Below are 14,348 nucleotides of genomic sequence, written 5' to 3'. Positions count from 1 at the left end.
TCTGGCTCTTTCTGGAAAAAGTTTGCTGATCCCTGATCCAAATAGTTCTCATATTTGTCTCTTCTAATCCATTCCTATTGTCTCAGTGCCCCATTTTGGTTTCTAATTCATTTTGCTCTGGAATGTTAACTCTTCACTGAAATTGTTTGTTTTTAATTTTCCCTCCACCCGGCTTGTGCTTCCAAAGTGACTTGATGTACAGATTCGGTCATGTCTTGTCTCCCCGTTGTCTGGAGGGTTAAATTGTAAGCTGATCTTAGGGAATTCTGGGCCCTTCCATGCTTCCAGCTCAGCTCCCACCACTACCCTCTCAGTTTAAGCTCTAGATATTTTCATTTCCAAAAGTAGTATTAGTGCCTTTCTGCATGCTTTTCCATCTGCCTCTAACACCTTTACCCAGCTTTTCTCCTGGTACATTTGTATTAATCTTTCAAGTCTCAGCTCAAATGCTACTTTTGTTTTGAAGGAGGCATTCTTGACTTTTTCTGGCAGACCTCTGGATTCTTTCTCTATGCTTCCACAATTACAAATAGACATAACCAACTTAAGCATTATGGTATCCAAACTATGATCAATTTAAGCAATCTGTTCTTCTGTTAAATTGTGTCTATCTCCCTTTAATTGTGTTACCTGCAGACCATTGTTACTCTGTCTTTGTATCCCCAGAAGATAGCACATTTGTTGGATAACTAAATGTGGAATTAAAAATTGTATTTTAGTGTTTTATGTAATTATGTTTGCTTACCCGAGGTCTTGAGATTATTTAGAGTGAAACTGAATTTGTTATTTGCTATATATAATTTAAAATTTTTTTCTGTTTGTTAAAGAAAAGTAAAATACACTCTAACAATGTTATTTTCTTAAAGGTTAGACTTAATGAAGCAGAAAAAAAATACAAAGATATTCAAGATAAACTGGAAAAGATTAGTCAAGAGACAAATGCACGAGCACCAGAATGTATGGCATTGAAAACAGATGTTACTGCTAAGAAAAGGGTCTATAATGAAGCTGAGGTGAGAGAAATTTTCCAACCTGGAATATTAAATACTGTATATCAAATATAAATACTGTTCATTTTCTTTTAAAAGTAGAGGTATTGTAATTAGGTAGAAATCTGTACTGCTTTCAGACTTTAAAAAATAATGGTTTCATGTGACCATTTATATACTTTGTTTTAAAAATACATTTTTGCATATATTTCCCCTCCGATTTGAAGATTTGGCAAAAGTGGATTTGAATAGAATATGTATTTTTTTTATCTTACCAAACTGTCTAATTTTTTTGTTAGGTTTTATATAATCGTTCCCTAAACGAGTATAGAGCATTAATGAAAGATGATGAACAGCTTTGCAAAAGGATTGAAGAACTAAAGAAAAGGTAAGTTGGTTACTTTGCTATGTTCATGAATCCCTCTTTCTGTAATACAGTGAACTCAGCTAAGGGGAGTATTATATTTTCCATATTATTTCTAAAGGAATTTTATCACATTGCTTTGTATTTTTTCAGTGTTTGGTTTTTCATTTAACATTTTCTGTTTTGGATTATTTACTGTTAGTACTGATCAATCTTTGGAACCTGAACGATTGGAAAGACAAAAAAAAATATCTTGGTTAAAAGAGAGAGTAAAGGCTTTGCAGGATCAAGAAAGCTCAATCAATCAAGAGATCGAACAGTTTCAGCAAGCCATAGAAAAGGACAAGGAAGAACGGATCAGAATTAAGTAAGTTTCAACATCCTTAGAATGACTTTTTTCAATGACTTGAAAATCATGTGGTTTGTTCTTTATACGAAGAGAGAAAACATGTTTTGTTGTGGTTGTTGTGTCTTGTGTTAATAAAATATCTTTAAAAATTACTTTTCCCAGACTGTTCCAACACTTGTAGAGCTGAACCATCTCTGGGATTTCTAGTCCTCATCCCTATGGCATCATTTCTTTTTTCGTGCTAAGTTTTGAGGACTTGAGACTGTTTTTCTCTAGTAACACAATCATTTTCAAATAAAGAAATCTGCCTTTAGTCTTTAAGAGTAGCTGAGTCATTCGCTGGTATGCAGGTATTGAGGGGAAAGACTGGATATTTCTGTATAACTGTATCACACATCTCTTCTGTTTTTCTGCTTTTATTTTTTAGGAGAGAAGAATTAGATGTCAAGCATACACTGAGCTATAATCAGAGGCAACTGAAAGAATTAAAAGATAGTAAAACTGATCGACTGAAAAGATTTGGCCCTCATGTTCCAGCCCTTCTTGAAGCAATAGATGATGCCTATAGACGTGGGCATTTTACCTATAAACCCGTGGGCCCTTTAGGTATTTGCCACCATTTGGTCAGGATATAAGAAACATTAAAAATAAGGGTTTATTTTCAGGAAAAGGTTTATTGAATCCAGTTTTAAAACTGTTATCAAAGAGCTATGTAATTATATGTGGATTTTAATTGTACATATTTTAAGAAATAATCACTCTAAACTTTATAATTTCCCTTTTACATTTTTAAAGCATAAAATAGCCAAAAGCAAGAAAACTTAGGAAAAGAAAAAAAAACTATAGAGTTGAATAATCTGATCTGATTTTTTTTCCTGAATGAATGAATAAATGAGTGAACTAATTTGAATATAATTGATTAGTTTGAAAATCCAGTGACAGTGATATAGTCAGAAGAACCCTTCACCACCTGAGTTTGGTGTAACCTTTATAAAATGACTTGTCTTCTTACTTTCTGTGTAGGTTGGACAACATTGTTTCTAAGTTTTTTTTCAAGTGGAAAACCTGGGTTTATTGAATTATCCCTATATATACATGAAATTAAAAAATACTTGTAATCTGTTGAATTCTCCTGAGGAGTTATCTCTAATTCTATAACATCATTAAGTGAAAATGATGCTGTCAATTTAAAGGTTTTGTTGCTAAAGTACTCTATTACCGTGTAAGCACAGCATTACACACGGTGTTAAGTATTATGGTAAAATCTCATATAAATGATATGTACCTCTATACCAGGATCCATTTAAACGGATGAGGCATTTTCTCTCTGTTTCTAAAATCCCAGTGTTAATCAGTTTGACAGAAAATAGTAAAGAATCTGTAAACCTTTTGGCTTGCTTTTCAGAATGCCATTCAGAGGCTGGAAGAGTATACACTTTCATAGAAAAACATCTGTTAATTTACATGGGAGTTAGTGAGGTAGTTCTTTTCACAGGATTTGATGGGTTTTCTCCCCAGTGTATCCAGTGGATATATAGGGATCTCCCATTTAGTTAACATAAGATCTGTAATGTCATTTAAGCTTCCTTATGTGAAAATATTTTGAAGTCATTTATAAACTGTTATAAGAAGAAAGTTACATTAATATTTCAAAATATTAATGGGCCTTTTAATAATTTTCTCTCACCTTTAGGAGCTTGCATTCATCTTCGTGATCCTGAACTTGCTTTGGCTATTGAATCTTGCTTGAAAGGACTTCTGCAGGCGTATTGTTGCCATAACCATGCTGATGAAAGAGTTCTTCAGGCACTGATGGAAAGGTTTTATTCACGAGGGACCTCACGGCCACAGATAATAGTTTCTGAGTTTCGGAATGAGATGTATGATGTAAGACACAGGTGAGGCATCGGTAGCTAAATGCCGTTTCTGGTTTTACTTAATCATGTACAAGATCAGAAAGAATTAAGACATTTTTGTATTAACCAAATCTGTAGTACTGATTGATGAAATTTCATCAAGCCACTTCTTTAACTTCAGTCTAGGCACTGGAGACACATAGATAAATAAGACATGCTCCCTGCCCTTGAGCTCCTTACACAAGGTCTATTGTGGGAGCCAGGACAGGGGAAGGGACATGGTGCAGCATAGAAATTATACTGAGGGAAGTGATACAGACCACGGCAAATTAAGGGGTATGTGGGGGTGGGGGTACTAAGGAAGAGCTTTGGCACTCAGTACTCACAGTTCAACTCTCAAGGTGCTTTGCAGATTCCGTAAAGAGCTGTGGTAGTTTTCTTTGATGACCCTAACAAACCTTCTCAAAGGCACAGTATTTAAACTGGCCTCTTTCTAACTGCCTGACTGGCTAGTCACTTTACTTTCAAATGTAATACATATTTTCTAATTGAATGTCAGCTTTGATAAAATTGGATCACAAGATGCAGATGTAGTTCGAATGAGAGAGGAATTATATGTTAGTAGGCAGGTTAGCGAAGAAATTAGAGAAAAGAGGACAAATAGTCAGTCTTCTGACCTGATGAATTTGTCAAGTGACAGGTAAGGTTTAATTGCCTTATAAGCAAATAGAATTCTATGTGCAAAATGCATAGTGGCATGGCATCATAAATTATTCTGCAAAAAATAGATTAAAAGCGCTATTTAGGGGATGCCTGGGTGGCTCAGCTGGTTTTGTGTCTGACTCTTGGTTTTGGCTCAGGTCATGGTCTCAGGGTCATGAGATAGAGCCCAGCATTGGGCTCCACGCTCAGCAGGGACTCTGCTTAGGATTCTGTCCCCCTCTGTCTGCCCCTCACCCTGCTTGTGCACACACTCTCTTTCTCTCAAATAAATAAATCTTTAAAAAATAATTAAAAGCGTTATTTTGGACAAAATAAAACTTGTTACTTGAATGTAAGAGAATGAAAGAATTGAGGATGACTGCTAGGTCTCTGGACCAAGCAGATGTGCTCGTAACTGGTTTAGGAGAAGTGTAAGGAAAAAGTGGATTTGTCAAAAGTGGATAAATTCTGTTGTGGAATTGTCAGCTTTTAGGCTAGAAATAAGGATTTGGGAGTTAAGGGTAAACTGTTTTCCCAGTCTGCATGAAAATATGACTCTACATTAGTTTCTGGCTCTGATCCTGATTTCTAAAACCTGATAAGAGTGAAATTTCAGTTGTGCTCTCAGACAACATTGGTTATGGTAAAGATGCCCCCTGGCAGGATAGTTGCATCTAGAGTGAGAAAATTCTGAACAGCTGGTGGAATGCCAGTATGGTGACTTGCAATTGGATATTTCCCTACGGGGACCTTGGAAACTGTCCCTGGGAGATTACTGGGAGAGATTGGCTTCTGTGAGGAGTATCCTTCTGCACCAGCACTGTCCTTTGGGGACCAGGGACAGGGGCCCTGAACAGCTGTTGGGACTGCTCCGTGACCCACTGCACAGACTCCCATGAGTAGCAATGCCTGGCACCGCCCTGCCGGCATGCCGTGTTTCCCAATGGTTGTATTTCCAGTCTCCTAGCAGTGTATCATCCTGTGAAGGGGTGCGGAGTGAGCTCCATTTGTGCAGCATGAGGTCACTTCTTAGAAATAAGGTGAATCTGTGTGCTGAGAATGAGGGCCTCCGGAGTTGGGTAGGTTTGGGGAGAGTGAGTAAGGAAGCAGAACCAACATCCACTCAGGATTCAAACGCCCATGGCTGCAGGATTTTTGGCTTTTTAATAGGTTTGAGGAGAGAATGTGTACCCTTGGACTGTTACTATAGTAGGATTTGTTAGAATGGGTAGTTATTACAGAAGAAGAGGGAAGCAATTGAGAAGAGTTCATTGATTGGCCATGAGGTGAGGCTGGAGAGGGAAGAAAGTGAGGTGTGGGAGCAAATCTGTAAATGTGCTGGATGCAGGGAGAGAGCAGGTTGAACAGGCGTGGTAAGCCGGGAACTCTGCAGCTGTAGCTCGTGGTGACAGTGGGAAGTCGGAGGTTAATGGAGCAGCTCCAGGCATTCGCCTTTCAGAGTAGTTGGAATTATGCTGAAGTTCAAGTTGGTGGTGTAGTAGAGGAAGTTGGATGTTACTTTTAGGTTTTGACAGAATATCGACAGGTCGGGTATGTTTAATATTCTCTCAACTTCACCTGCCTTTGCAGACATTTTGGAGAGGTGATTTTTGGTGAAGACCTTTATCAGTATATATTGTGGTTCAAACACTAAATTTTAAAATTGGGCATGTTATTTTAGTGTAGAAAAGAACAGTAAAACACCCTTGGAATATTAGAATGAATCAGGTATATTAGGCTCACATTAGAGAACCTCATCAGAGGAGCCTGGGGGAGTGTATAGCTCCCCAGGAGATGCTGGGGATAGTTTCCTGTTGTATAAAAACGGCTTTGTTTGCCCTGAAGTACAGGCCGCCGAACTGCTCAGTTCTGTCTGCATCTGTACGTCTATCCTGCTCAGCACAAGAGATTCTCTTGCTCTCCAAAGCTCTTTATTCTATGTAGACTCTGAATTGCATGCTTTTTTGCCTGGTTTGTTGGACTGTTTCTTTTAATTATTTCAACTCTCTCCTGGGCCTTAAACTTTCCTACTCCATTGACTTCTCTCCGCTTTAAATCCTAGGCCAGTGGTTTGCCTCCCCCATCTTAAGAACAAACTCCTTTAAATTAGAGAATAACATTATCAATCCCATGGTTATTATGAGGATTCAATGAGCTGATATTATTTATAATATTCTTAGAATGCCTAGCACATGATATAAATGTTTGCTATTTAGATAAAATAAAACCTATTCCAGATGTTTTCAAATGTTATCAGATATTTTCCACTGTCTTACCTATAGTCACACATTAAAAAGATATGTATATAAAATTAAAGTTTGATAATACTTAACATATTTTTAATATGTAATTTTTTAATACTTATATATTTTTGTCTCCTAGAGCTGCTTACCATCCAGAGTTTCCAACAGTCCTGACAGCTTTAGAAATAGATAATGCAGTGGTTGCAAACAGCCTGATTGACATGAGAAGCATAGAGACAGTGCTTCTGATCAAAGTAAGATAAGATGCTTGCTGAATTTTATATACTCTTAAATTTCCAAAACTGAAGTTGGCTATATAAATCCTTTTCCCCTTCTATATTATGGAGTTGTTAATATGTCTTACTGCTGTACTTTTACCTTATAGGAAACTACAGCATAATACAGAGCTGGTTGGTGTATGTGTTTTCTGCCTGAGGGAACTTTATATTTTTGGCTATTCCTCAGTAAATATTTCACAAATACCTATTATTTTGGTGAATGATGCTATAATTTTTTTGTTATTCATTCTTTCTTGATTGGCTGCCAAATCCATTTTTTATTTACCCTTATAGATAAGTGTATTATTATTATTCTATTTTTAAGCAAATACTCTACTTGATATTTTATGAGTTCTTTATCTTAAAACTTTAAAAGTACTGTAAAATAATCAGTATTTACTCTTTATCTATGTATATTTATGTACTTGTTGGATTAGATCATCACTGGCATAAATTTGCTGAGAAGGAACTAGGAAATTCAAAACAGAGATCTAATCAAAACAGTTTGTTTTTCTCAATAACAAACTGAGAAGTAATTGTATCAGTAATTTAAATATATATACAGTGTATGTGTTACAGGGTCATATTGTAATTATTTGTGGGCTTTGCTCACTCATATTTTAGAAGGATCCTTGAACGGAAATAATGAAGTCCTCTTGTCTGTCCCCAGAGGTTGGCTAGGCCTCCATTAAGCCTGATGCCCATTTTACTTCTAGGGCTTATTTTTCCCCCATGTAATTCAGTATACTCATCTTTTATTGCAATTTGCTGTTCATTCGCATCTTTCTTTTCAGGCTGTTAAAGTCATTTAGAAAAAGTAAGATTTGTATGAACTCTAAGTAAACATTTTCGTGTGAAAATGTACTTAAAATTTTAATTTTAATAGATAGCAGCATTAGAACTTAAAATCAGTTTGTCATAAAACCTTGCTTACTATGTTGTTCTAAAGACTGTCAGTAGTTTCAATTCTTTGAATCATGAGAGTTGTTTTTGAAATTCTTTCATTTTTTGGAATTATTTTACTTATGTTTAAATGTTTAAATAAAAATACTTGAATCTTAAAATAATGATAGGTAACATTTTGAGATTGTGTATCAGAAATGCTATGGCATAACTTCAAAAATTTATTTCTCCCCCCTCTATTTTTTTAGAATAATTCTGTAGCTCGTGCAGTAATGCAGTCCCAAAAGCCACCCAAGAATTGTAGAGAAGCTTTTACTGCTGATGGTGATCAAGTCTTTGCAGGACGTTACTATTCATCTGAAAATACAAGACCTAAATTTCTAAGCAAAGATGTGGATTCTGAGATAAGGTTAGTGTCAATGTAGAGTTACTGTGGTATTGCTACTGCTTCCTATAGGGTTTCGTTCCCTTCATGTTACTCTCTTAGTAAGTTATTTCAAGGAAAGATTGTGAGTAATCTCTTCGGGCTTAAAAGATCATTTAGCTGGGTGTAGAATTCTAGGTTGATGGTTATTTCCCATCATCACTTTGACAATAGTATTCTGTGCTAAGAACACAAAGTGTGTTCCCTTGACCAGCTGATCTGCACATTCTGAACTCAGAATGTACACCAGCTACATCACTATCCCATCATTAGTTCTGACTTTGCTCAGTGAGAGTAGAGGTGTGCTGGTTTACATTCTGGCTCAAGTTCCATATTCCGTCTCTGACTGTATCTTGAGTTGCACTGTTCTAAAAAGATCAGTCGGCACAATTAGAGCACACATTTAGGAAAATAGAGCTGCCAGAGGAGACAATGCGAGAAGTTGAACAAAAAACTAGTAAGTGTATTTAATGAGATTCACAAGCATTGCAGAAAGGAATTTTGGTACCAAAAAACATGATTTTCTAACCAGACGAATTCAATTGACAAATTAATGGGTTGAAACTAAATTAGTGACCTGCAAGACCTTCAGTAGAAGAACTTAGAACTTAAGTAAAATAAATATCTACGAAAATTGAGTAAAAGTGAAAGTATTCTAAATGACTTACGTATGTAAGAGAAATGAGAGTTTTATTGAAATATCTCTCTTGTTTTCAAATAAGATTAGTCATTTTTATGTGACTTTGAGAGCAGCATAAAGAACAGTAGCCATGATGGTTATCAGAAAGTTTGGTAAAACTTATTTAGCAACAGAAAAAAGTTGAATGACCAGCAACTTGGTGTCATGGCACGAAGCACACATTTTACATTGACACTGAATTTTAGAGGATAAATGTGTGAATGTGCTATGTAAAAGTGACCTGTAAAGTGATAAGGTTTTGTCCATTGTACCATGACGTTTAAATCCAGTTTTCCTAATTCTTAACGGGGTAAGACTAAATTATATGGTATTCAAGCAGACATGAGTACAAATGTATAAAAATATCATGGTGGTATTACTCTATGTTGCTTACACTTCCCTTTCAACAAAAATTGCCTCGTGTATTTGTGTCCCGAGTCTTAAAAAAAGGAAGTACGGCACTATTGGAAGAGATTGTAAATATAGCCCAGTAGCAAGTTGGCATCTCTGATTCCAACGTTTTAGTAATAAGGGTTTCAAGTTGATACTAGCTTCATTTTTTAGGTAACAGTATTTGTATTAATGTGTAGGGGACACATCTTTTGTTTTAAAAGCCAGATGAACACTGGTTTTTAAAAAATTGTTTCCCACATTGATAAACTTTATTAATTATAAATATAGTGTTCTGGGTATTATGTTAATTCGAGTCAGTCAGACAGAGAAAGACAAATACTGTATGATTTCATTTATATGTGGAACCTAAAAAACAAAACAAATGAATAAATACAATAAAACAGAAACCGACTCATAGATATGGAGAACAATCTGGTGGATGAACAGTCTCTCTCCAGAGGGGAGAGCGATGATGGGATGGCTGAAAGAGATGAGGGGGATTAAAAGGTACAGACTTCCAGTTGGAAAATAAGTAAATCATAGAGATGTAATGTACAGTGTAGGGAATATAATTAATATTAATTGTTATTAATATTTTAATGACTTTGGTGACTGGTGGCTGCTAGATTTATTGTGGTGGTTGCCTCATAATGTATATAAATTTTGAATCACTATGTTGTACATCTGAAACTAATGTAATATTGTATGTAAACTACACCTCAATTAAAAAAAGAGAGAGAAAAAGGCTAATAGCTAAAAAAGCCAAGTCTGAAAGAATGTAGGAAGGAGATGAAGGCACTGAAGGGAATAAAATTCCTGGATTTTCTGGAAAAACTAAAAATAAATTTTAAAAAATGAAAGAAAAGAAAGAGAATATACCAATTTTTAATGATACTTAGATGACTTTTGTGTCATCTGTTTTGACCTGAACCAGTGTGATAGTTGCCTGATATTTGGAAGTTTAGAAAAATTCACTAGTGTTTTTTAAATATAAAAAGGTATAAATTGGGAAACAAAAGCTCATAATCCTGTTTCTCCATAGTCCTTGTTGACATTTAAAAAAATAATTAAAAGGAATATATGCATATGGTGAGAAAGTTCAAACAGTGTAGAAAAGTATACAGAATGAACTGTTCTCATTGCTTTTTTGTTGTCGTTAAAGATTTATTTATTTGAGAGAGAGTTAGTGAGAGAGGGCACAGGCGGGGAGGAGAGGGAGAAGCAGGCTTTCCACTGAGCAGGGAGCCCTAGGTGGGGCTCCATCCCAGGACCCTGGGATCATGACCTGAGCCACCCAGGCACACCCTCATCCCTCTTTCAAAAGTAAATAGTTGAGCAGTTTCTTATACGTGTTCCTAGTTTCTATCCTTGTACCGTACAGTGACTTTTTAAATTGAGATATAATTCACATACTATAAAATTCACTCTATTTTAAAGCATACAATTTAGAGATTTTTATTACATTCACAGGGTTGTGCAACCATCACGGTTAGCTAATTCCTGAACATTTTTATCACACCAGAAGAAAAACCCATACCCATTAGCCATTACTTCCGCAATCCCCAACTCCTGGCAACCACTAATCCTTTTATGGATTTGTCTTCATGGATTAGTCTATTCTGGATGTTTCATATAAATGGAAACAAATGATATGCAACCTTTTGTGCCTGGCTTCTTCCACTTACATGTAAAGTTCATCCGTACTGTGCTATGTATAAGTATGCATATGCTTTCTCTATCTTGCTTTTTTTCTGTCAGTGTTATATCTTGGCAGTCGTACCATGTCAGCACATTTAGAACTACCTCTCAGTATGGCTTATCAATACGCTGCTACCAGTGTCTTGTTGACGGACCTAGCAGTTGTTTACCATTTCCTCTTATAACAGTGCTGCAGAGCAAACACACGTATGTGGATCTCGGCAGAGTTTTGAAAGTGTGTACATAGCTTAAATTCTTAATAGTAGAAATGCTAAATAAAAGGATATATGAATTTTTAAGTTATTTAATAGCTGTTGCCAAATGACTATAATTGATATATTAATATATAATTTATGGTTCAATTTTAAATATTTAATAATATTAAGCAATTACTAATATTTTTAATATGTGTAATATTAAATGAGCTTTAATATTTATTAAAATAGATAATTTAACATTTTTATTTTATTTTTGAATAAGTTGGCCATTTAACAGTGATTCCTAAATGACTCCAGAAAGATCCCTCGATTTCCCCTCATACTGCAAATATATGAAGGGTGCTTCTCTACACCCTCTTCAACTCAGCACTGACAGATCTCTATTGATGAAAAACGGCCCTGGAATTTAAGTGAAAAGATTATAATATATTTTCACAAAATTCACAAAAAATTTCATAACGAACAGAGTGACTTCTTAATAGGCAAAGGGTTTTAAGTTCTCACTACAGGTACTGACTTGGTTTGATTATCCCAGTGTGGTTTCCCATGATGAAAGTACACATAAAGTGCAAGAAAAATGTCTAAGGTAGCTCTTGGAATAATTCCAGTGCAGTTACTGCTTACATACAAGATCAGAAAAAAAAGTTTACCTGTGGATTTTTGAATTGCCAAAATACTGTAACATATTTAATGTAATTTTCCAAAGCGTGTTTTTCAAATTTATTCTTTCATTTGTTCTTTAAAACAGATAATGAATGAGTACTTAATGTACCAGGCCCTGATCTGGGCACAAGACACAGCACAAAATAAAGTGCAAAATATTCCTCATCCCAGAGCTTGTATTAAGAAGGTGGACATAGACTATAGATGAATACTAACTAGGTCAAGTGCTGTGGAGACAAACGTAGCACACTAAGGGCTGGAGACTGGGGAGAGTACTACTTGAATAGGTGGTCAGGAGACTGTGTTCATCCCACGCAAACAATGCACACATGCTTAGCTCAGTTGTACCTGTTTCATTAGGTAGCAAAGGTTCTTGCTCCGTGTAAAAATTAATTAAAAACTAAGGAGGAACACTATATGAAAGTGTGTAACGGGGCGCCTGGGTGCCTCAGTCAACCATCTGCCTTTGGCTCAGATCTCAGGGTCCTGGGATCGAGCCCCACGTTGGGCTCCCTGCTCAGCAGGGAGCAGAGGGAGAAGCAGGCTTGTGCTCTCTGCCGCTATCTCTGTCTCTCTCTCAAATAAATAAATAAAATTAAAAAAAAAGAAAGTGTATAACAGAATTCATCCTACCCAGCGAAAAGGAAGTTGTACAATTTAGTAGTTTTGTTTATATAGATTATGTTGATTGCTTATGTTTATTCTAAGTATTCAGGAAATAGTATAACAGAATATTGTCTGTGCTTAGTTCACTGGTTTTTATTTTTGGTTTGGGCTCTGGGTTTCAAAGTTTGTTTACTTGGTAAATATTTTATTGTTTTTAGTGCAATTGCATTCATTTGTTAATAAAGGTATAGATTTATAGTCATTCAAATATTTCTTACTAAATCTTGAGGAGCCATCTTAAGTTCTTATATTTGTCCCTATTTTTACCAGAAATACCACAACTATTTTCCTCCTTTCCTCATGTTTATCATTCATTCAGCTGACATTTTTGAGTCTTTTTCTAATTTTGAGGATTCTGGCAAGGTAGCACAGTTACAGTATTTCATCAAATTTAAGCTGCTCTGTTATTAAAAAAGAAAAAATGCTGCTAATTGAACCATGAACTGGAACATGATTTCAATTAAAATGTGGAAAAATATGCATCTTACTGAAATATGGCACAGAGAAAAGTTTTTAACTGCAAAGGTGGTTCTCTCCCACCAGGCACATGATTTTGGGAGACAGGTGCTTGGATCAGTGAGGCAGGAAGAGGTGACTTCTGAAGACAGTGACTCCTGTCACAGAGACCCTTTATGGCTTTGGCACCTGCTGGCTTTTTCTTCCATCCCTTTTCTGTCCCCCACTCCATGCCTTCCACTCCTGCAGTTACCCAGCGACAGCACATGTTGTGCTGTCGGGTTTCTCTGTTTAACTTCTCTGTGCTTCGGTGTCTGTCTTTCCATGTCCTGTAGTTGATCCAGCTGAGGGAACCTTTAGAGAATACAGTTCGGTTGTCACTTGCCCCACGCTCACTTGTTATGTTCCCGTAGTTCTGTAGGATATAAAGTATCCTGTTCACATTTTAACGTTACGGCTTATTTCCTGGGTTTTTTTCCTGTTTGTTTGATTCTTTCATGTCTTTTTTTTTTTTTTAAGGTATTATTTAATGCTGGTGAGGCTTTGTAGAAACTATACTATTTTTTTTTAAAGATTTTATTTATTTGACAGAGAGAGAGACAGCAAGAGAGGGAACACAAGCAGGGGGAGTGGGGGAGGGAGAAGCAGGCTTCCCGCCGAGCAGGGAGCCCGATGCGGGGCTCGATCCCAGGACCCTGGGACCATGACCCGAGCTGAAGGCAGATGCTCAACGACTGAGCCACCCTGTCTTAATTCTGTTTCCACCCCTGCCTATCACTGTGCATGATGCCTGCCACACAGAAATCATAAATATTGGGGCACCTGGGTGGCTCAGTCATTGGGCATCTGCCTTTGGCTCAGGTCATGTTCTCAGGGTCCTGGGACCTAGCCCCGCATCTGGCTCCCTGCTCGGCGGGAAGCCTGCTTCTCCCTCCCCCACTCCCCCTGCTTGTGTTCCCTCTCTCGCTGTGTCTCTGTCAAATAAATAAATAAAATCTTTAAAAAAAAAAAGAAATCGTAAATATTTCTTAATGAAATGCATAAAATATGACTCCAGTTTTGATGTATTCTGAAATCTCCATATTTTCATGTTATTGATAACTTGGTAGGAATATAGAACTGGTCTAACTAAATAGAGTTTTGCAAATAAACTATCACAATTAAATAAGCTCTTCTTTGTAAAGACCTAAAATATTGTAATTTTCAGAAATAGATTTAAGGTGTTTTTTTATCCTCTCCTCTCTGTCCAGTGACTTGGAGAATGAAGTTGAAAATAAGAAGGCCCAGATATTAAATCTTCAGCAACATTTGTCTGCCCTTGAAAAGGATATTAAGCGTAATGAAGAGTTTCTTAGAAGGCGCCAAATACATTATAGAGAGTTAAAGGTAAAAAAAAAAAAAGAAAAAGTCCCTTTGTTTTTCTCAACTTACCTACTTCCAAGTTATTTTTAAGATCCTACCATTCAT

General features: G+C 36.3%; 1 protein-coding gene across 1 annotated transcript in view; it reads left to right on the top strand.

Moving 5' to 3' along the window:
- The window catches only part of SMC6 (structural maintenance of chromosomes 6), a 74,642-nt gene that overhangs the window by 28,936 nt on the left and 31,358 nt on the right, over positions 1–14,348 (top strand). The window contains exons 11-18 of the mRNA XM_028099380.2: positions 867–1,013; positions 1,289–1,377; positions 1,556–1,720; positions 2,130–2,308; positions 3,396–3,600; positions 6,643–6,757; positions 7,933–8,093; positions 14,132–14,267. Of these exons, the coding sequence (XP_027955181.1) occupies positions 867–1,013; positions 1,289–1,377; positions 1,556–1,720; positions 2,130–2,308; positions 3,396–3,600; positions 6,643–6,757; positions 7,933–8,093; positions 14,132–14,267 (1,197 nt within the window). The remainder of the gene's footprint in view (positions 1–866; positions 1,014–1,288; positions 1,378–1,555; positions 1,721–2,129; positions 2,309–3,395; positions 3,601–6,642; positions 6,758–7,932; positions 8,094–14,131; positions 14,268–14,348) is intronic.

This window comes from Eumetopias jubatus, unplaced genomic scaffold (genome assembly GCF_037043125.1).
Source record: "Eumetopias jubatus isolate StellerSeaLion01/CBP00866 unplaced genomic scaffold, mEumJub1_p1.0 scaffold_9, whole genome shotgun sequence".
Lineage (NCBI taxonomy): Eukaryota > Metazoa > Chordata > Mammalia > Carnivora > Otariidae > Eumetopias > Eumetopias jubatus.
This window is presented reverse-complemented; position numbering and strand designations above follow the sequence as displayed.